The sequence below is a fragment of the Aotus nancymaae genome, unplaced genomic scaffold (genome assembly GCF_030222135.1).
Source record: "Aotus nancymaae isolate 86718 unplaced genomic scaffold, 86718_ANA_hifiasm-v0.15.2.pri h1tg000003l, whole genome shotgun sequence".
Taxonomy (NCBI): domain Eukaryota; kingdom Metazoa; phylum Chordata; class Mammalia; order Primates; family Aotidae; genus Aotus; species Aotus nancymaae.
The window spans coordinates 15,744,515-15,765,587 of NW_026988414.1; the positions used below are offsets into that span (position 1 = coordinate 15,744,515).

The 21,073-nt window shown below is 41.9% G+C and overlaps 1 protein-coding gene across 1 annotated transcript in view; it reads right to left on the bottom strand.

Moving 5' to 3' along the window:
* PAPPA (pappalysin 1) overlaps positions 1-21,073 on the bottom strand; it is a 224,488-nt gene that overhangs the window by 164,063 nt on the left and 39,352 nt on the right. Inside the window, exons 4-6 of the mRNA XM_012472748.2 lie at positions 20,709-20,901; positions 12,974-13,095; positions 4,042-4,540 (exon numbers count right to left, since the gene is read on the bottom strand). Of these exons, the coding sequence (XP_012328171.2) occupies positions 4,042-4,540; positions 12,974-13,095; positions 20,709-20,901 (814 nt within the window). The remainder of the gene's footprint in view (positions 1-4,041; positions 4,541-12,973; positions 13,096-20,708; positions 20,902-21,073) is intronic.

A 21,073-nucleotide genomic window follows, 5' to 3' on the forward strand; every position in this document is an offset into this window, starting at 1 on the left:
ACGCCTTCTCTGTGTCTACCCACAGAGAAGGGCTTAATGTGTTGTCCTCTCATTCTACAGATATGGAAACTGAGGCCCAAATAGGTGAGGTGGTGTGTCTTTGTGCCATATGGTGAGTTTGTAGCAGAGCTGGCACTGGTCCCCTTTTCTTCTGATAGTGTCATTTCTCATTCAATAGAGGGGTTTCCACTTAAGAGAGATGGAGATGTTCCACATTTCTTTCACATCCTAGCCAAAAGTAATCAGTCTACCAGAAGTTTCCATGGGGTAAGCACAGAAGGCTCTCTCTTCATCAATGTCATACCTTTGGGAAACTATCTCCAGTGTAGATAAAAAAGCAAAAACAGAAAGAATAAATATTTTTGATGAGAGAAAAAAAATAAAGACAAAGGTCAAAGGGAAGCATGTAATGAGTTGAGTCAGGAAAGAAAAAGAAAGCATTTTTTCTCTCCTTTTTTTCTCCAAAACAGTCTTTACATAGAACTTGTATAAGAGCCAATTTATTTGATATGGAAAAAATGTGAACGCAGCAAAATACACATACACACAAAAAGAGGTATTTGTGGTGGGGTTCGGAACTCAAATTACAAAGAGACAAAGAAGTTGAAATGGTAGGTTGATTTGGAAGGATACGTTTCTCTTTTTTCAGTTTCAGAGAACATTCAGTTTAAGTAGCCCAGCCCAGCCCAGCCAAGTCCAGCCCAGATCTCCAATAAACTCCTTGGGCCACCAAAGAGTCAAAGAGGAAGGCCGATGAAAGCCTCAGTCTAGCCCTTGTGCCTGTCGCATAGTAGGGATTAATGAAATATTTGGAGAGTGAATGAAAGAACAAATTGTGTGTAAGAGTGTTGACCTCAATACTGATGGTTTGGCATAGTACGTGGCACTTTTACAAAGTGGGTAGGACTTCAGCACATAAGTTTGAGTGCCTTCAGGAAAGGGACTGGTCTGAGTCATCCTAATACTGTTTCCAGTGCAGAATCTGGCATATAGAATATTCTCAGTACATATTTGTAAATTGAGCACATAGTTGCATGAGTGAAAGAGATCCCTGGGCCTTGGAGATCACTTAGAGCAGTGGCTATTAAACTTTAACTAGCACCCAAATTACCGGAAGAGGCCCTGCACTCAGAGTTTCTGATTCACTAGGCTGGACTGGGGCCTAAGAGCCTGGCCTGTCTCAGCCCCCAGGTGATACTGATGCCGTTGGTCTGGGGCCACGCTTTGAGAACTTGTTTTAGTGCACTGGTTTTTAAACTTGATTGCAAATGATAATCACCATGTGAGATTTTAAAAGTTCTAATGGTCAGACCCTATTCTTAACCATTAAATCAGTACCTGGGAGTGGAGAGATAGAGAGTAGAGATGAGATGCAAGTGAGACCCAAACAATTTTTAAAGGTCCCAAGATTTTTAATGTGCAATCCAAATTGAGAAGAACTGGCCGGGTGTGGTGGCTCATGCCTGTAATCCCAGCAATTTGGGAGGCCGAGGAGGGCAGATCACTAGATCAGTTCTCAGACCAGCCTGGCCAACCTGGTGAAACCCTGTCTCTACTAAAAATACAAAAATTAGCCCGGCATGGGGGCACATGCCTGTAATCCCAGCTACCCGGGAGGCTGAGACAGGAGAATTGCTTATACCTGGGGGGCGGAGGGTGCTGTGAGCTGAGATTACGCCACTGCACTCCAGCCTGGGTGAGAGTGCGAGACTCCGTCTCAGAAAAAAAAGAAAAGAAAAAAAAAAAGAGAAGAACTAATCTAGTGTAACCTGCTTTGTGCAAAGTTGAGGCGTCTGAAGACTAGAAAGGACAAGTGACTCACCTAAGAGGGTAGAACCAGTTAGTGATTTAGCTGAGATTTAGCTGAGAATAGAACTAAGCTAAATCACTAAGGGTGCTTTCATTTATTCAGTTTAATTTTCACCATTCCACACTTATCAACCCATGGCAGCTCTCATAGGGTCATAACTCAACACAAAAAATGAAACCTGAGTTTAAACTGAGGTTTTAAAACATCTATTATTTCTTCCCTCCATTGTTTTATAAAGAAAACTTAAGTAGAAGCATATTTATAGAACTCAACCAGTCTAGACAAGTGAGGAGATGGAAGAGACAGGGCTATGGAATGTTTTTAAGGCAAGACCATCCTTAAAATTTTAAGTACGTTCTCAAACATAAACGAAGTGCTCTTTCTGAGTTCTTAAACAGATGTGTTTCATCTCTGATCCAGTGAATTAGCAAGAGTTTGCCTGTGATGTGCACATTAATTGCTAGCATGTAAAAGGAAGTGCTGGTAAAGTGTTTGAAAGTGGTTCTGCCCCTAAAAAAGATTAAAAGTTTCCCCTAGAACTTGGTTTCCATTAATAATTGGCTTAGTAAATATTTTCAAATAGACAGGGCAGAGATTGTCTTATATTATTTTAGAACCAAATAAAGAGCCACAAAAGTCCTATGGAAACCATTTACTTCAATATTTTCATCACAGAGAGGAGGAAATTGAGGCTCAAAGAGATTGACTGATTTATCTAACATTAGTAAGTGGACTGGTTGGGGCAAGGGACAAGACGTCTTACTCCTGAGCTATTCTTCTTTCCAATACTCAAAGTGTCCCTTATCAATGTGCCTTGTATATAGGAGGAATTCAATAAATGTTTGGTGATTGACTTCATAGACTCTGGGTAACTAATCTCATGGACACCCAAATTAGATGGTGAAGCTTCTATCCTTTTGTAAATTAAAACAGAAGTTGGAATCACATCTTTAATTGAACATCAGCTGAGCGCACTGGCTTAGGAGTCAGAATGAAATTCCAATCCTTGCCTTCACCGCTTCCTAACTGTGTGATCTTGGACAAGTGTCTTCACATCTCTAAGCCCCAGTTTTCTTCTTTGTAAAATAAGAACAATAGGGCTGTGGTTGTGGAGAGGATGAAACGAGTAAAAGATGCAAGGATCTTAGCCCATATTCTAGCACACAGGAAAAGCACTAATGGCTTCATAACAAGATGGTCTTCCTCCTAAGACAGAAATTCTGAGGATGTTTGGGGAAGAAGTTTGAAGAGGTGGCTTAAGAAGTGAGTAAATTTTTTTTTTTTTTTTTTTTTTTTTTGAGATGGAGTTTCACTCTTGTTGCCCAGGCTGTAGTGCAATGGCATGATCTTGGCTGACTGCAACCTCTGCCTCCCGGGTTCAAGCAATTCTCCTGCCTCAGTCTCCCGAGTAGCTGGGATTACAGGTGTGTACCACCACGCCCAGCTAATTTTTTTGTATTATTAGTAGAGATGGAATTTCACCATGTCTGCCAGGCTGGTCTTGATCCTGACCTCAGGTGACCCGCCTGCCTTGGCCTCCCAAAGTGAGCCACTGCCCCAGCCGAGAAGTGAGTATGAAAGACAAGTACTATTTCACATAAGACCAGTGAGCATCCAAAGAGAGTTAGGGAACTCTAAAGCTGCAAAGGTCCCAAGGATCACATGGGTTTGAACCACTATTCTGCCTCAGGAAATAAGATAAAAACAAGCGCTGTTACTGTTGATGTTCACTTTCCAGCACAATTTTTGTGCAAATCCCTAGGACTGTGCCCAACCCCCAGCCAATCTACTATAACTTCACCCCCAATTCACCCACTGAAAAAGCAATCAAAATGCATAAATTGTCTTCAATTTAATAGAAAAAGAAAATCATTAGCAAACTTCAGTTCTTCTACTTACGTTAGTAATAAATGATTTTCTCACTGTTACTCTCATCCAACCTCCTTCATTTACTATTGGAATGACTAAGATTAAGAGAGGCTTATGAGGCTTAAGATCACACATCAGATTTGTCACCAAATCCAGGTCTAATGGTTCTTTGCCCATTGCTCTTCTCATGATATCAACTCTGCCATGTTAAGACAAATCTACACCCAATGATGGGTTACAATCCCTAGAATGAGTCTTGCTGTGACGATCCTTCCCTTTCCTGTCCAGGCCTCTCTGACCTGCCTCATGTTCCTCCACAACCCACCCACTTAACAAACTCCCTATTCAGAGAGTGCACTTACGTGTCTACGAATTTCCTGTTGAGATGTAGGATGGAGGCCACATCTGCCTGGAGAGGAGGGTCCCGGACCACCTTATACTGCAGGGGCCTACACTGTAGACAGAGCGGGGTGTCTGCAAGGGAGGTCAACATGGCAGCATCAATCTCCAGGTGCTCGTCCAGTGTATAGATTTGGATGCCGTACACCTCCTCACCCATGTCCTGGAGTCTGATGGTTAGTGGGATGTCACAGAAGACATACTGAGGACCCAGGGAGATGTTCTTTCCGCTGACAGTCAACAGTTTGATGTCATTGACAGCTCCACTGGGGTCCCAGTCAGTGGAGACAAAGGTCACCCAAATGGTCAGAGACTCAGGGACCAAGGGGTAGAGGAATTCCAGCTCCAGGTAGCAGCCTTGTGGCTCAGGGCAGGCTGGAGGAACTGTGTGTGGGTTGACAGCTGCATTTGGGCTCCAGGTGCGGACATTGGACTTACAGGGCTGTTCAACATCAGGATGACCTATGGAGAAGAGATGAGGGAATAAGTTCTTAAGGAAAGAGCTTTATTTTAATCCTTAGAGTTTCCTGTGGATCCCAGGAGAAATTGGCCTGACTAGAACTTAGACAGAGGGGAAAAGGAGAGGAAGGTTTTGGTGTCTTGGTAAATCTGCTATATACACAGCATCCACCTCATCCCCATCCTTGCGATACAGATTTCAGATGAATCATCAGACATCCAGTCACACTGCTTTCATCTCACTATCGAGTTGATATTCAAACTTTCCTTCCTCATCTTCTACTTGGAGGCTGTGCTGCCTAAGATGAAAATAAGTAAAGGGTACACATTGGCTAAACACCCACTGCATTCCCTGAACTTCTTTAATTCTTGCAAGAACTTATTTAGGAGGTGAGAAAATAGGCTCCCAAATAATATAGAGTGAATTGATCAGGTTCATGCAGCTTGAAGTATAAAGGTCAGCATTAGAACCAAGTTTTGCCCCTTTTTGAAATCTGTAGTTTGTCTACTGGATGTAGGGGACATTAGAATAAATTAGAATCCCTATAGTATTACTACCATTGGTAAAACCCACTTGGACTGACAGAAATCCGGACAACCACCCTGCCCACCAGCAAAGAATACGTGAGCATAAATAGCATCCACCCTGTAGACTGAGGACCTGGGAGGAAACCGTCTAGAACCATGAATAACAGAGCTGGAAGGCAGTCTTGGAGCCCTCTTATCTCTCCTCCTCCCCTTCCCTACATGCGGTCATTCCATACCCCTGAGCTTCACCACGCTCTGTTCTGTCTGACTCAGGAAGGGGAGGGTTGGGTGAGGAGCGGGGAGAAGGAAGGAGGGATTCTTCTCCTCTTTCCCTAGGGAGATGATGCCTCATCCCCATTGATCTCAGCCTGCAGCAACTTCTGAATTTTTCTCTGCTGAGATCACATCTAGACCCCCAGAGAGCTCTTCCTTGTACTACTGAGAAAAAGATCCAGGACTCAATGGAGTGATTGGCTCTAATTTGTTTAAGGGAGCCTCATGAGAAAGACAGACCAGACGGTAAGATGAAGAACCTCAAGTTGTCCAATGAGCCACCTTAAAAAAAAAAAAGAGATGGAGTCCTGCTTTATTGCCCAGGCTGGAGTGGATTGGTCTGATCACAGCTCACTGCAGGCTGAAACTCCTAGGCTCAAGTGATCCCCCTGCCTCAGCCTCCTGAGTAACTGATATAGGCCTGTGTCACCAGGCCCACCTAGCCACATTCTTTTTTTCTTCAGCATCGGTGGTACATTGGGAGGGTGGTGGCAACCCTGGATATTTCTGAAGCAAATAACAAAAAAAAAATAAATAAATAAAAAGAAAAGATATTTGCTTTAAAATGTTTTGTGGTAATGTTACAGGGTAATAGGAATCACTATAACGTTAATACTAGGAAGTTATTTGGAGTGAAAAAGCTATGCCGGTGAAGGCTGTAAATGCCTCTAACCTCCTTGCCTCTGCTTAGCCAAGGAAAGAGAGAAGCCACCAAGTGGAGATGGAGAAGAGAAGAGGGAAAGAGAAGGAGGGTCAAGAAAATATACAGAAACTTCTTAGATATAATACATCAGAGCAAGAGAAGATGGATTTAATTACAAGATTTCCTCTATCTCCTCTTGGCTAGTTTCATTCATTATTTGCAGCAACTTCTGGCTCAAAGCAACCCTTAGTTTAGGGGAAAAACACAAGTAGGACTTCCCACCTAGCTGAAGCCTTTCTTCTTGTCTACTTTCCAACCCACTGAGTTCCTGACTCTCTTAACTTTGTGGGATGTTGACACACATGTATCACTTATTCATTCAGTCCGCTTCATTGAAGGCAGCACTTTACAGTATGTAAAACACATCTCCTAGTCATTAGTTAACACATCTGATTGTCATCAAAATCCTGTAGAGAGTTGTCATTTTTGCCTCTATTAAAGAGCAGTGTTTCACTCAATGCCATGTAGCTTTTGCTTAAAACAGTGTGCCTGGTCCATAGAAAATTCACACAGTGGATGCTCAATAAATACTTGTTAAAGGAAGGACCTTCTATCCTGTTAACATCGAGTTAAAAGTTACAGCATGGAACATCAGAGCATGCTTCCTGATGGTGGGTGCCAGGTGAACATTCCACCCCTCCATGGGCTTTCTCCTGCAGCTGCCAAGGGATAACGTAATCTTTCTCCCTTCCCTGGAGAAAATGACTGTCAGTGGTAGGAAGCCACAGGAGAGCAAAGATGACAAATCTGCCTGGCTCATCCTTCCTCCCAAGTTTCTTGTTCATCAACAGAGGGACCAAATGCTTCCAAAGGACAGGAAGGTGAATCTGGTCATTATGCTCAAGCAAGTAAACAAGAGTAGAAATCTTTTTTTTTTTTTTTTTTTTTTTTTTTTTTTGAGACGGAGTTTCGCTCTTGTTACCCAGGCTGGAGTGCAATGGCGTGATCTCGGCTCACCGCAACCTCCGCCTCCTGGGTTCAGGCAATTCTCCTGCCTCAGCCTCCTGAGTAGCTGGGATTACAGGCACGCGCCACCATGCCCAGCTAATTTTTTGTATTTTTAGTAGAGACGGGGTTTCACCATGTTGACCAGGATGGTCTCGATCTCTTGACCTTGTGATCCACCCGCCTTGGCCTCCCAAAGTGCTGGGATTATAGGCGTGAGCCACCGCGCCCGGCCAAGACTAGAAATCTTAACAAAGCTTGTGGTTGTCTGGTTATTAGAGGCAAACCCTTAGATGTAAAAAAGAGTCCCAAGAGGCATTGAGTGTAACCATAACCAAAACAGCAACCTCATTAATAATGCCAGCCTTCAAGAATTGCCCATCCTCAATGTGCAGGCACTGTGCCAAGCACATTACACGCCTCAGGTCTTTTTACACTGGCACTAAGTCTGTGATGCAGGTCGTATGAAATTCATTTTACAGAAGAGGAAACTGAGACTTAGATGGTTTAGAAATTCCCTGGCAGGGAGGAGAATATGATATTTTAGGTCCAGGCAGTGTGCCAAGCTTTGAAGCAATGAAAGTTGGGTTAAAATATCAGTTATGGAGTTTCTCATTGTGTTACCTACTGTAATGTTACCTACCTCAGGATGGCTGGAAACCTTGAATAGGATGAGATCTGTAATTGATGCTCATAAATACATTAGCCATGTCCTGGAAAGTAGGGAGGTATTAACAAGGAAAAAATGTTGGTAAGAGGAGGTATTCCAAGCAAGAGAACAGTTGGGAGAGAGTGTAAGTTAAGGTGACTATGGTTTTGAGTGCAACTGTAGAGCAACAAGTGCTGAGGCTGGTAAGCTAAGTGGAACCAAGACTGTGAAGTGGCTTGTATGCCACATTAGGGAAGATGAACTTTATGCTGAAATAGATGAAGAGCTACTGAGAATTTTGAGCAAATGAGTGACATCAGAGTCGCCTTTTAGAAAAACCACTGTTGGCTGAGTGCGGTGGCTCATGCCTGTAATCTCAGGACTTTGAGAGGCTGAGGCAGGCGGATCACTTGAGGTGAGGAGTTCAAGACCAGCCTGACCAACATGGCAAAACCCCATCTTTGCTAAAAATACGAAATTAGCTGGGTGTGGTGGGGCATGCCTGTAATCCCAGCTACTTGGGAGGCTGAGGCAGGAGAACTGCTTGAACCCAGGAGGCAGAGGTTGCAAAGATCCCAGATTGTGCCTTTGCACTCCAGCTTGGGCAACAAGAGTGAAACTCCATCTCAAAAAAACAAAAACAACAACAAAAAAACACTGTTTAAAGACACAAACATTATTCATCCATCCATCCATCCATCTATCCAGCCAGCCATCCATCCATCTATCCAGCCAGCCAGCCAGCCAGCCAGCCATGCATCCATCCAACCATCCTTCCATCCATCCATGTATTCAAAGAGTAACTATTGAGTGCCAGGTGTGTGTCCAGAGGCAGGCTAAGCTCCAAGAGAATAGATTTCCCAACATGATCTCTGTTCTCAGGGAGCTTTTAGTCTTGTGAGACCATTTAGGAGAGTATTGCACTAATGCAGACAATATATGGACTTCAAGAAACCATGCAAGGAGAGGGCAAGTCAGAATTCCTAAGGAGAAAAAGTGAACACAGCTGGAAGATTGATTGGACACATAGTTGCAAGGTGAGGATGGGAGCTGAGAAACAGAAACATAGAAAGCAAGGAGGGAGATAAGGAAGGGGGAGTGGGAAGGGTGGAAGGAAAGAAAAGAATAAACATAGAAGAAAAGAAAAATAAGTGCGAAAGCCCTGTTGCTTCATTATTAATAGATACCTTTTGTCTATGTGATGATGAAATGAAAAGTTACATGTTTATATAGGCTGTCCACTGGAAAAAGGTCATATATGTGTATAGACATTTGTATTTACACACATTCATGCCAATCTGCATTTACATTTGTGAAGCGCTATATAGGCACCCGTAATATATCTTTGTATATATACACTGCAGCTGTTGACACAATATAAGTTATAAAAACTTGGCACCAAGCTTTTTCCAGGTAAATAGTTAAGCACACCTGAAACATTCTGGGCAGAAAAGTAGAGAAAATACACAAATGAGAAAAAAATGAAAACAGTGCCATGTGTTAATCTCTCATGGAAAACCCAACACTTGGGATCTATTTTATACTTACATAAGCGATTTTAACTGGGATTTGAATCAATCAGATCAAGAAAGGTATCTAATTTCTAGGCTACAGATACAACATGGCATCAAATACCTCAAAAATATTCATGTATGAAATAACAGTTTTTGCTAAGGGGTAGGAGCGCAACCACTATCTGTGAACACAGGCAAGAAGGTTCTATGACTATATTTACCTTCTTTGAAATGAAGCTAACGAAATGCAAGAGATTTCCAATAAAGATTTATTAAATGAAGAATCTTCTATCTAGTTTATATGGGATAAAAAGAAGTTACAGCTCCATGGAATATTAGAGCTGGAAAGGACATTATGGTTCAACTTTTCATTCTGTGGATACGATGTCATTTTCAGAGAAGCTATGTGACTCACTCAAGGGAACAGAGTACATCAATAGTAGGGCTGAGATCACATTCCAGTCCTCCTCTTTTTCCTCCCCTGCACCCCCCCCATGTTTTTTTTCCCCAACCCTACAGATATGTCTGGCATTGCTCATGAACTTAAGAGTTTTAAGTTAGTTTGGGAAGTCTAAAAACTTAAACATGCAAAGATAAATAGGATGAGAACGAGTTGAGAAATAAATTGCAGAATTTGGCTCATGGAAAAGTTTATTTCTTCAAGGATATTAAAAGGGTCTGAGCCAAAAGGATCACAGAGACTGTAATAGGATGCTCTAAAAAAAGAACAGTGTCTTTTCCTGGCCCACATGTACTAAATTTACATAGGAGGAAAACCCAAGGCTGCTGGGTTTCCTTGGAGCTCCGAATTGGCTCAGGGAACCAGAGACCTCAGTGCTTCCTGTTGAACACCATTCTGCATATCATACTTTAAAAAGGTCAAGAACAAACTAGGAGCAAACTTTACCAATTGATAATTGCATTGGATGGAGGTGTGGGGAGATGTCTGGAAACAATTTTACTCAAACAAGTGGTAGAACAAAGCAAGATAATTTTAGCCAGAGATGTCTCAGGGGAGAGTCTTGTTAATTCTACCTTCCACGTACCTCTCAACCTCAAAAACTTCCCTCCATTCTCACAGTCACTGACCTCACCAGGCCACCATCATTCCTCTGCTGGATTTTGGCAACAGTCCCTTTCCCTTCCTCCAGCAACCAAATCCCCTTGATCTCTTCTTCACAGAGCAGCCTGAGCAATCTTTATGACACACAGGTCTTACCATATACCACGTCCTCATAAGGCACGTGGTTTTCTCACTGCCCTCAGTGTGAATCCAAACCCATCCTCACCTGGCCATTGTCCATCTCACCCGTCTTACCTCTTGTTTACTTGGAAGACACTTAAAAGAAGTGCCTTACGATTGCCACTGTTATGGGTTCCGCCCACTATCAGACTCTTCCCTGCTCAGGGGTGTCTCCCAGGCTTCCCAAGGAACCAAGCATCACTGTGCTTGTTAATTCTACCTTACAAGTACCTCTCAAACCTGAAAACCTACCTCTGCCTTGTTTTTCACGTCTGTACCTACTTAAACTCTTACAGCCATACTGAGCTTTTGCTTATGCAGGTTGTATCTATTAGTAGTTTCTGTATTATAAACTAAAGCTATGACATTTTAAAATTCAATGAAACATAAGAGTGTGTTTCATTAGCTATCAGAGCACAAATGACATCCCATGTCATGTGTCTATCAGATAACTCCACTGGACTCTCATGAGAGAATGAGAGTGGAAAAAACAGATGATGTCATATGTATTATTATGAAAATACTTTTGACTTTGAGGACACCCTAAAAAAGCCTCCAGGAACCCCATAAACCTCTGAACTAGATTTAGAAAACAGCCACTCTGTGAACATACCAATCTTCTTTCACATTTTCAAATGCACCTTGTTAATAGTGTTGTGATATTTTGTGGGAAGACTGAGTCTCCAATTCTGCATGAGGTCCCCTTCTTATGGGCCCCCAGCATTACCTGGCACTTCTATTACCATAAGCCTGTTCACACTGAATGGCAATTGCCCATTTACTTATCTGACTTCCCTAGCAGACAGTCAGCACCGCCTTGCCCATGTGCCCAAGACAGTGCCCAGCATATAGTGCCTGTGTTTGTCACTAATGAGGCAGGTTCACTAGATACAAGTATGCAAAATGCTGTCAGGTGGCAGAGACACACATTCTCTGTGACAACTCAAAGTGGGTTCAGTTTGGGTGGAAAAATTACAATTGCAGATTTCAAGAACTTTCTTAAAAAACTGGAGCTTGAGCTGGGCACGGTAGCTCACGCCTGTAATCCCAGCACTTCGGGAGGCGGAGGCGGGTGGATCATGAGGTCAAGAGATCGAGACCATCCTGGTCAACATGGTGAAACCCCATCTCTACTCAAAATACAGAAAATTAGCTGGGCATGGTGGCGCGTGCCTGTAATCCCAGCTACTCAGGAGGCTGAGGCAGGAGAATTGCCTGAACCCAGGAGGCGGAGGTTGCGGTGAGCCGAGATTGCACCATTGCACTCCAGCCTGGGTAACAAGAGCGAAACTCCGTCTCAAAAAAAAAAACAACAACAAAAAAAAACAAAACTGGAGTTTGAACAGGCACCAGGAAACCTCAGTGAGGATGCACATAGAGGGGATTCTTGCACTTGGGGGGAGCCCAGGCCAGATGACCCCAGGCGTCTCTCTCAGGTCTGACAGCCTGTGAATCTGTGAGGCTGAACTGAGGGCTTTTCCCAGACATCCCTCTTGCTTTACATTCCAGATGGATTTGTTTAGACTTCCCAAGTTTGACTCTCATTTTTATTTTAAGCTACTTTAAAAAATAAAGTGCAGGGCCGTCGTTTCGCTTTCCTCTCTGATCCTTCCCCCTTGCTTTATTCTATCTCTGGCTTTTTCTTTTCAACCTTCTTTCTAAAAATATAGAGGATAGCGGAGGAGTTCTCACTGGTGTTCAGTGTGAAGACTGATTCCGCTCCCTCTGATGCGCTGGTGTAATAGTGTCCTCACCCAGTGACTGCTGGCATGAGCTGACCTGCAGAGGAGCAAGAGGGACTGGCTGGGGGCAGGGTCTATGTGTACATCCCCAAGGACCAGGGAGTGGGAGACGGAAGACTAAGAGGAAAGTATGGAGCCTCTGCCAGCCTGGTTCTGAGGCCAAGTGACAAAGTGTGACAACAAGCATTTGGCAAAAGGTGTTCTTCTCTTAATTTTAATGATGATGTAAGAAAGCACAGAGATCATTGGTTCCTTGGGAAGCCTGGGAGACACCCCTGTGCAGGGAAGAGTCTAATAGTGGGTGGAACCCAAAACAGTGGCAATCATAAGGCACTTCCTTTAAGTGTCTTACAAGTAATTAGATCCCAAAGAGAGGGTATATGGAAGAAATTAAAAGGAATACTTGCAACATATGTGAAAGTGCTCTGTGTAGTCTAAGAAATAACAGAAGAAGAATCAAAGACTGCTGGTGCCTTGAAGCCCCAAAATATTTGTACTGACTCTAAAGTGGCTTCGTTTGTAACCACAAGCAGCTGGGGTCTGAAGGATATATAAATACCCCAGGACATTGTGTTTTTATCAGGTGCGTGGCCTTGGCACTTCTTAATATCTTAGTGCCTTTGTTTTCTCATATGTAATATGAGAATAACATATTAGGATACGGCAGGTGCTCAAAAAGTATTTGTCAAATGGGTAAGTGCTTGACTACTAACCTTGCAGGATGATGTTAATCAAATCAAATGGTACATGGGAAAGACCAGTAAAAATCATAAAACTCCATGGAAGAGCTGTTCTTTGCACACTCCACCTGTCAATGAGCTTCCACAAGGCTGGCTTACCTTCTGCTTCAGGAGGGCTCCAGTGTCCTGATGGGCTGCAGGGCATTGGGGAGGAGGCGTTGAAAGCATACTGCACCAGGATTCTCCCCTCCAGGCAAAGATCACATGCTGATCCCAATTCTCTAGGAGGCCAAGGAAAGAGGGAAAATGCACCGGCTTAGGAACAATTGAATGGGCAACCGATGGGGCTAGGCCAGAGTCAATGGGGCAGAGAACACAGCAAATGTGTGTTTCCCCCTTTTCTCCTACATATGCCAAGCCTTCTGGAAATAACTGTGAGGGAAATGCCTCTCCATTGCCCAGCAAAAACCTCATTTGGGCCTAAGTGGTTTATGTTCTGATGATGTATAGATTTCTCTGAATTTTAGCAGCACAAAGTCAACAGGCTGACGACTTACCACCTGCAATAATTTTAATTTTATCGGTCATGTAAAGCTCCACTGAGGATTTGCAATGTAGTTATGAGAAAATCTTTTGCTCCATTTCGTTCTCAAAGTTTACTCCTTTTACAGTATTTATTAGGTACCTACTATGTGCCAGACACCATCCTGTGTTTTAGGCATTAAATATAAAGAGGCCATGGTTCCTTCATCTGAGAGTAAGAGGGCTGGATTACATGATGCCTAAGGAACCTTCCAGCCTTGACATTCTGTGGATGGATGAGTCACTCCTCAATTTTACAGTCAAAAGTAGTTTCTCTACCATGCCATCTAATTGATTTTAGCAGCTTTCCAAGGGGCTAGCCAATTCCTCAATAGGACCAGTCCCAGAAGTGGAATATTATGATGGCTTCCCCTACCAACTTGTCTCTTGTGTATCTGGATTCAATCTTCCTTTGGCTATAGAAGTCTCTGGGATCCTACTCATTTTCCAGATTTGGCATCTGTTTATGAGGCAGTTGTGGAGAAGGGAGAGGAATGAATCCTCTTCTCCTGTCTTATTGTGAACCAAAAACTGCAAATCTGAGTGACCTCTGCAGAGGGACTGGAAACTAAATCTTGAGAAGATGTCAAGAAATGTCCCAGCCCAACCCATTATTTCTCAAAGTGCAATGGTCCTGATGATAACTCTTTCATCATTCCTGGAAGAATCTCTGTGCTTTGGCTACCTGAAAGGATGCAATGGAGAAACTAGGTCTGAAGCGTTATGGCTTTTCCCTTACAGGGACATTCTCTATGCCTCTAAGCTCACACAGTCAGGAACCATGTGCTTGTGAGCATCACAGTGTGCTGCTGCTCCCCGTTCCACCTCCACTCCACTGACAGGAGATCATCTCCAAACCTCAGGATGAACAGGTCACGCCCCTGCTTACATCTCTTGTTATCCCCTAATGCCCTGTGATGTGGTAGTCAATGCTCTTTCATACTATCCTCTGTTTCGCTCTAGCTTTGTTTCTCTCCATGATAAGCTCTGCCTATCTATCATATTGTGTCATGTTACCCACATCCCCTCTGCAGACTTTTTTCACTTGGGTGATGTTTCTCCTCTTTCAACTTCACCTTGGACATCATCTCCTTGTGAAGACATGTTTTTTGGCATGCAAGAGAGTTTCCCCCAATAGATTGTGAGGTCATTGAGGACAAAGTCAATATCTAATAACTATCATTTTTTTCTCTCAGGGCACAGCACACAATTTGTTTTACAGTGTTGGTCAGTATAAGTGGCTGGATGGATGGATGGATGGATGGATGGATGGATGAATGGATGAATGGATGGATGGATGGATGAATGGATGAATGGATACCAGTCATTTAGGCATGTGCTAATACTCATGACTAACCTAGTGCAGACCTTCAAATTGTAGATTTTGCATTCTCAGCCTTATCATTGTAAATGTGAAACCATCTTGTTTTGCAAGCACACTAATATTAATATTTGGTGATAAGAGAATCATTAGATAGCCCATGGTTAATATGCTTAATGGAATGGTAAGCTGTTATTGCAGAAATATTTATAAAGATTATGCAACTTCATGGAAAATGTACAAGCTATAATATTAAGTGAAAAAGTCATGTCCAAATCTAAATCTACAGCAGTATCTCAATGTTCAAATAACCTTTTGAATCAAAATATTATCAGGAGCAATTTCTGGGCAATGGAATATAGGATGACTGATCCCACCCTGTATTATTACTCTTCCTGGTTTTCTAAATTTTCCACATATTTTAAATACATGAGTTACTCTTGGAGTAGCAATAATAACAATTATACAAATACATTCATATGCAGAAAAGTAGGAGTAGAGAGAGAGACTTTCTTAGCACTGCTAATGAAGGAAGAGTTCCCTTAGGATGACCACAATCCATGCATAGTGGCTCTGAGTCACATGACTAGATTTAGGTTGACACTGGGATTACAGATGTCCTGGGATGAATTCGGTAACCATGCTGACCTTAATGGCCAATCATTCTTTTTTTCTGTATCCTTTAGATGTTTTATTTTGGGTGATACACAAAAAGCCACCTGAGTTTCAGTGAATTCTTGATACGTCTTAGGCTCCCAATAAATACTTTGATGAGTGAACAAATCATCATCCAGCTGACAGCAAAGGTATGATGTCCTACACATGTGGGAATTATATGTGTTTCCTACCTTTGGCATTCATTTTCTCTTCATGGATACTTATATCTACACATAAACATACACAAACATACACAATGAAATCATAGACATGCAGGATACCAGAGCTGGGAGAGCTCATCTTTCTTACTTGGGTTTCATGAAAATCAAAGCTTAAAGATCTAAGTATGGGCTGTCCAATATGGCAGCTATTAGTTATGTGTGGCTATTTAAATTTAATTTAATTAAAATTTAAAAAATTTTGAAATTTGATTCTTCAGTCACACCAGTCACATTTCAAACCCCAGTTGGCTAATGGCTATAATCTTGGTGCTAATATACAATATTTCCATTTTTTTTTTTTTTTTTTTTTTGAGACAGAGTTTCGCTCTTGTTACCCAGGCTGGAGTGCAGTGGCGCGATCTCGGCTCACCGCAACCTCCGCCTCCTGGGTTCAGGCAATTCTCCTGCCTCAGCCTCCTGAGTAGCTGGGATTACAGGCACGCGCCACCATGCCCAGCTAATTTTTTTGTATTAGTAGAGACGGGGTTTCACAATGTTGACCAGGATGGTCTCGATCTCTTGACCTCGTGATCCACCCGCCTCGGCCTCCCAAAGTGCTGGGATTACAGGCTTGAGCCACCGCGCCCGGCCAATATTTCCATTATTGCAGCAAATTCTACTGGACAGTGCTTCTCTAAGGCATCCATTGTATATAATGAATTAACTTGTCTCCTATGAAACTAAAATGGTACTTATTGTGTAGCATCTTTGGGAGAAATTAGGAAATAGTTACTCAAATCATTTTCCATGTCCTAAAATTTAGAAGAGGAACCTTGGTTGAGAAAGGCTAGGACATCTTTGGCTTACAGATCAGAAAGCTGGGGCCAAAGGCAGAGGGAATGGATGAGGTCACAAAGACTTCAGACCCAAGTCTCTTGGTTTTCAGTCCAGTACTATTTCCAACACACCATGGCCAATCGTTCAGATAACTGAAACCATTCAAGTCAACATGTGTTTGCAAGACAGAAAAAAAAGGAGTTAGGAAAACTAGGGTGGCCTTAAATTATGTATTCAGTTACCCATGTGTGAGGACACAGGCTGTGGGAGGATCTGAATATGTTTTTTAAGGGAAACCCTTGTATTCTCTTAGACCACAGATGTGAGAACAGCATGAGGACATGAGGATGGCCAGGGGTGAGAGGTTGGCATTGATGGATGTACTGGAAAACACCAGAGGCTTTGCAGGGAAAGGGAATTTTCAAGTAGCTAAATAGCTCTGGAAAATGTTGCACAAAATGGGAGCTGATATTCCTTGAACACAGAGTGTGTGTGCTTCGTGTTCCACAGTTACTTTGCTGAAAGCCAGGCAACATGGACATAATTAGCACATTTTGATGGAGGAAGACTCAGAGGATCAGAGGTGAGATAGCTTTGCCCAAGGTCCCGTTAACCAGGAGTGATAAAGCTGAGAATGGGAAATGGATGACCTGACATTAAAGCTTGTACACTTTCTACTAAGCCAATTTGCATGAGTATGAATTCCGCGTGTGTGGGAGAGTGACATACATGAAAGACAGTTCCATTTCTTTACAACAATTTACTGAACTTCTGAACTGACTTCTTTTAGCCATAGACTATGGTCAACATAGCTGCTAACCTTAATTAGATATGTTTTGGAAATGTCAGTTTTAATTTAACATATGATAACTATGTTATGAAATCTTAAACTGCACAGAATAGCTATTGTATGAGCCTCAAGAACCGACTATATGTTATTAAAAACATATTGATTGAAGCTAAGGACACTATGTAACAGAGACATATCTCATTATACAACAATTAACCCTCCAATAAGTTTCCAACAATCAGGTGGTATTTATTTAATGGATAGTAACTACTTTGTGAAATATAAATTAAACACATACATAGGAAGCTTCCTTCACAAAACTTCCATTTTTAAGTGGAATGGAGGCCAAGGCTTGACCAAAAGTCTGATACTTCTCATCACCACAGAAAAAATAAATAATTCTATGTGCTGCTGGAAAGCTCTAAAGTGTCACATGAGGCTTCCCAAACCCAGCTCTGCACTCCCAGTGAGGGTAGCTGGGGCAGGGGAAGGGGAGTCTCTACAGAGAGCTTAGGAAGTGCATTTCCTTCCCTCATGATCACACTTACCAGCTGCCAAAAAAGAATCTAGACTCAGGCACTGATGGTAATATGACGAAAAATTAGTGCCCAAATTTTATGTGGTACTGTGATTAAATATGTTTCAAAAAATTTTTAAATTTTATTTTTAATGAATATACAATGATTATATATATATTTATGGAATACAATGTGATGTTTTGATATATGTTTACAATGTGGAGCAATTAAATTGGGCAAATTAGCAAATCCATCATGTCTCACACTTTTTTTTTGGTGAAAACATCTGAGATCTATTTTTTTCACAATTTTGAAATATATAATGCATTTTCATTCATTAGAGTCACCATTCTGTGCAACAGATCACTAAAGCTTATTTCTCCCATCTAACTGAAACTTTATGCCCTTCAATCAACATCGTCCCTTTCCCCACTCACCCCACCTGCCTCTGGTAGTCATCATTCTACTTTCTACCTCTATGAATTCAATATTTTAAAATTCTACGTGTACGTGATATTATGTAGTTATTTGTCTTTCTGCGCCTGGCTTATTTCACTTAGCATAATGTCTCCCAAGTTCATTCATTTTGTTGAAAATGAGAGGATTTTCTCCCTTTTAATGCTGAATAGTATTCCACTGTGTATATACAGATGCTCCTTGACTTACAATGGAGCTAGGACTCACTCAATAAGCCTATCTTAAGTCGAAAGTATGATAAGTCAAAAATGTACTTTTGACTTATGATATCTTCAACTTACAAATGGTTTATACTTTCTTAATACTGAAAGCAATGCTGAATACATATTGCTTCTTTTGTCATTGGGAAGTCAAAAAAGTGGAAGTCAAATTATCATAAATTGGAGACCATCTGTATACCACATTTTCTTTACCTGTTCCTCTGATGATGGACACCTAGGTTGCTTCTACATTTTAGCTATTGTGAATAATGTATAGTGAACATGGGAGTGTAGCTATGTCTTTGGCATACTAATTTCAAGTCCTTTCTTTTTTTTTTTTGAGACAGAGTCTCACTCCGTCACCAGGCGCCAGGCTGGAGTGCAGTAGCGTGACCTCGGCTCACTGCAACCTCCGCCTCCCAGGTTCAAGCAATTCTCCTGCCTCAGCCTCCCAATTAGATGGGACTACAGGCGCGTGCCACCACGCCTAGCTAATTTTTGTATTTTTAGTAGAGACGGGGTTTCACTATGTTGGCAAGGATGGTCTCAATCTCTTGACCTTGTGATCCGCCCACCTCGGCCTCCCAAAGTGCTGGGATTACAGGCGTGAGCCACTGTGCCTGGCCAATTTCTTTAAATATACACACAGAATTGAGATTTCTGGATGATGTGAAAGTTCTATTTTTAATGTTCTGAGGAACCCCCATACTATTTTCCATGCTGGCTATATTAACCTACATTCCCACCACCAGTGTACAAGCATTCCCTTTCCTCCATACCCTGGCTAACACTTGTAATCTTTCACCTTTTTGGTAATAGCCATCCTAACAGAGTTGTGGTTTTAATTTGCCTTTTCCTGATGATTAGTGATGTTGAGCATTTCTTCCACATAGCTGTAGGCCATTTGTGTGTCTTGAAGTGTATATTTAGATCCTTTGCCAAATATGTCTTTTACAAGCACACAAATGCAGACAAATACACTTGCAAATAAGAATTTCCTGCTTCTTTTTGTGGCTTTTTTTTTTTTTTTTTTTTGCAGCAGGGGAGGTGTAATGCCTTTTCTCTAATTCTAGCTTTGAAGCAACTTAATGAAAGGACATAGGAGTCTAAGATAAGACACTACAAAACAGGAGCTGAAGCCCAGTCCCTACCACTTTCTATGACCCTCTGGTCACCTTTCAGCCTCTTTTAGCTCCAATTCTCTTCTTATCTAGTAAATGAGGAAGATGATTTGTGTTATACAACATTACCAGAAAGATTAAATGAAAATTCTGTATATAAAACATTTAGTATAGACTCCATAACAAAGTAAGCACTTGATAGATCCCAGCAACTACAATAAAGTAATATTAATTAATTATTAGCATGGTTATTATTTTTACCATCATTAATATTGTAGCACCAATACTAGATAAAGCATCCCAAAGAAGGGCTGGGAGTAGAGGTAATACACTAATCTTCCCTGAATTATGGCAAAATTCCCAAGTAGATGCAAATATCCTGGTCTATTTTCATGATGCTTTTAACTCTGGTCCCCCTAGAGCTTGAGCTCCTCAAGGAGTCGACATGGGGGAAGGTATCACTAGAGACCATTTGATGCAGGTCTCCACCTTCAAGCCACTGTAGGATCATTAGATCCAGTTTCCAAGTAAGGGAGAATCAGGCTCAGAGACAGAAAGCGACTTGCTCAAGGTCATACGGTTAATTAATGAACAGTCAGGGCAGCAGGCTAGAGGTATCTTGTGCCTCAGTTTATCATTCTCAAGTCTTATAAAAGTTCCACCTTTAGTTCTACAAAATTAAAAAAAAAAACATTTGGAACAGTCAAAAATTGTGTTTATATGTATATATATTCATATATATAAATATGTACTTATATACACACGTGATACACACGTAAATATATATATACATGCCATATGTAAAACATGATATGATATGATATAATATAAAATAATTAATATAATACAAACCTTTTTGCCCATTAACCAGGGGCAATCACAAATCCTGAGCTCATGGAGACATGACTAGTACCTCCATTCCAGAGGAGGGCTGTAGCAAAAGAGGTTTCCAAGTTTCTAATAACAAACAGTGAATCTTAGCACCCACTCACTTAAAAATATTTGTTATTATTCATTCATTTCTATTAGCAATCATTTTTTTATTCCCTGACCCCAAATTTACAACATGCTTATATGTGCCAGTCACTGTGCTAGGTGGCAGAAGAGATATCTTTTGAACAATAACAAGAAATACCGCAAAATCCTTCTCCAAGTCTGCTTCCCTTCCAAATTTTCCTCTTCTTGGTAGGAGAGAGAGAAGGAAATCAGCACTACACAGAACACACTCACCTTTCAAAGAAATGGCCATCTATGGGTGGGAACCACTCCAGTGTCACAGAGTCCGTTGTGTGACCCACAACTTGGGGGGCGAGGGGAACAGGCGCCGGTTTCCTGGAGGGCTGCCAGCTCTGGTAGATCAGGTCCAGGTAACAGTGCATTCTGGCGACTTGATTGGGCGTGAAGGAGTCTGTACAGTCGTCATCTGCAAGCAGGCAGAGGGAGAGATAAGCACCAAGCCGTGAGGGCAGGCAGGTATGCGAGAGAGTTATGACGGCTCTTGGTGGCGCGAGAGCCAGCACCCAAGTTGTTCCTTGCCAACTCAGGGCTGCCCTCTTCTAGCGCTCAAGAGTTAATGGCCTGTGAACAAATTAGTG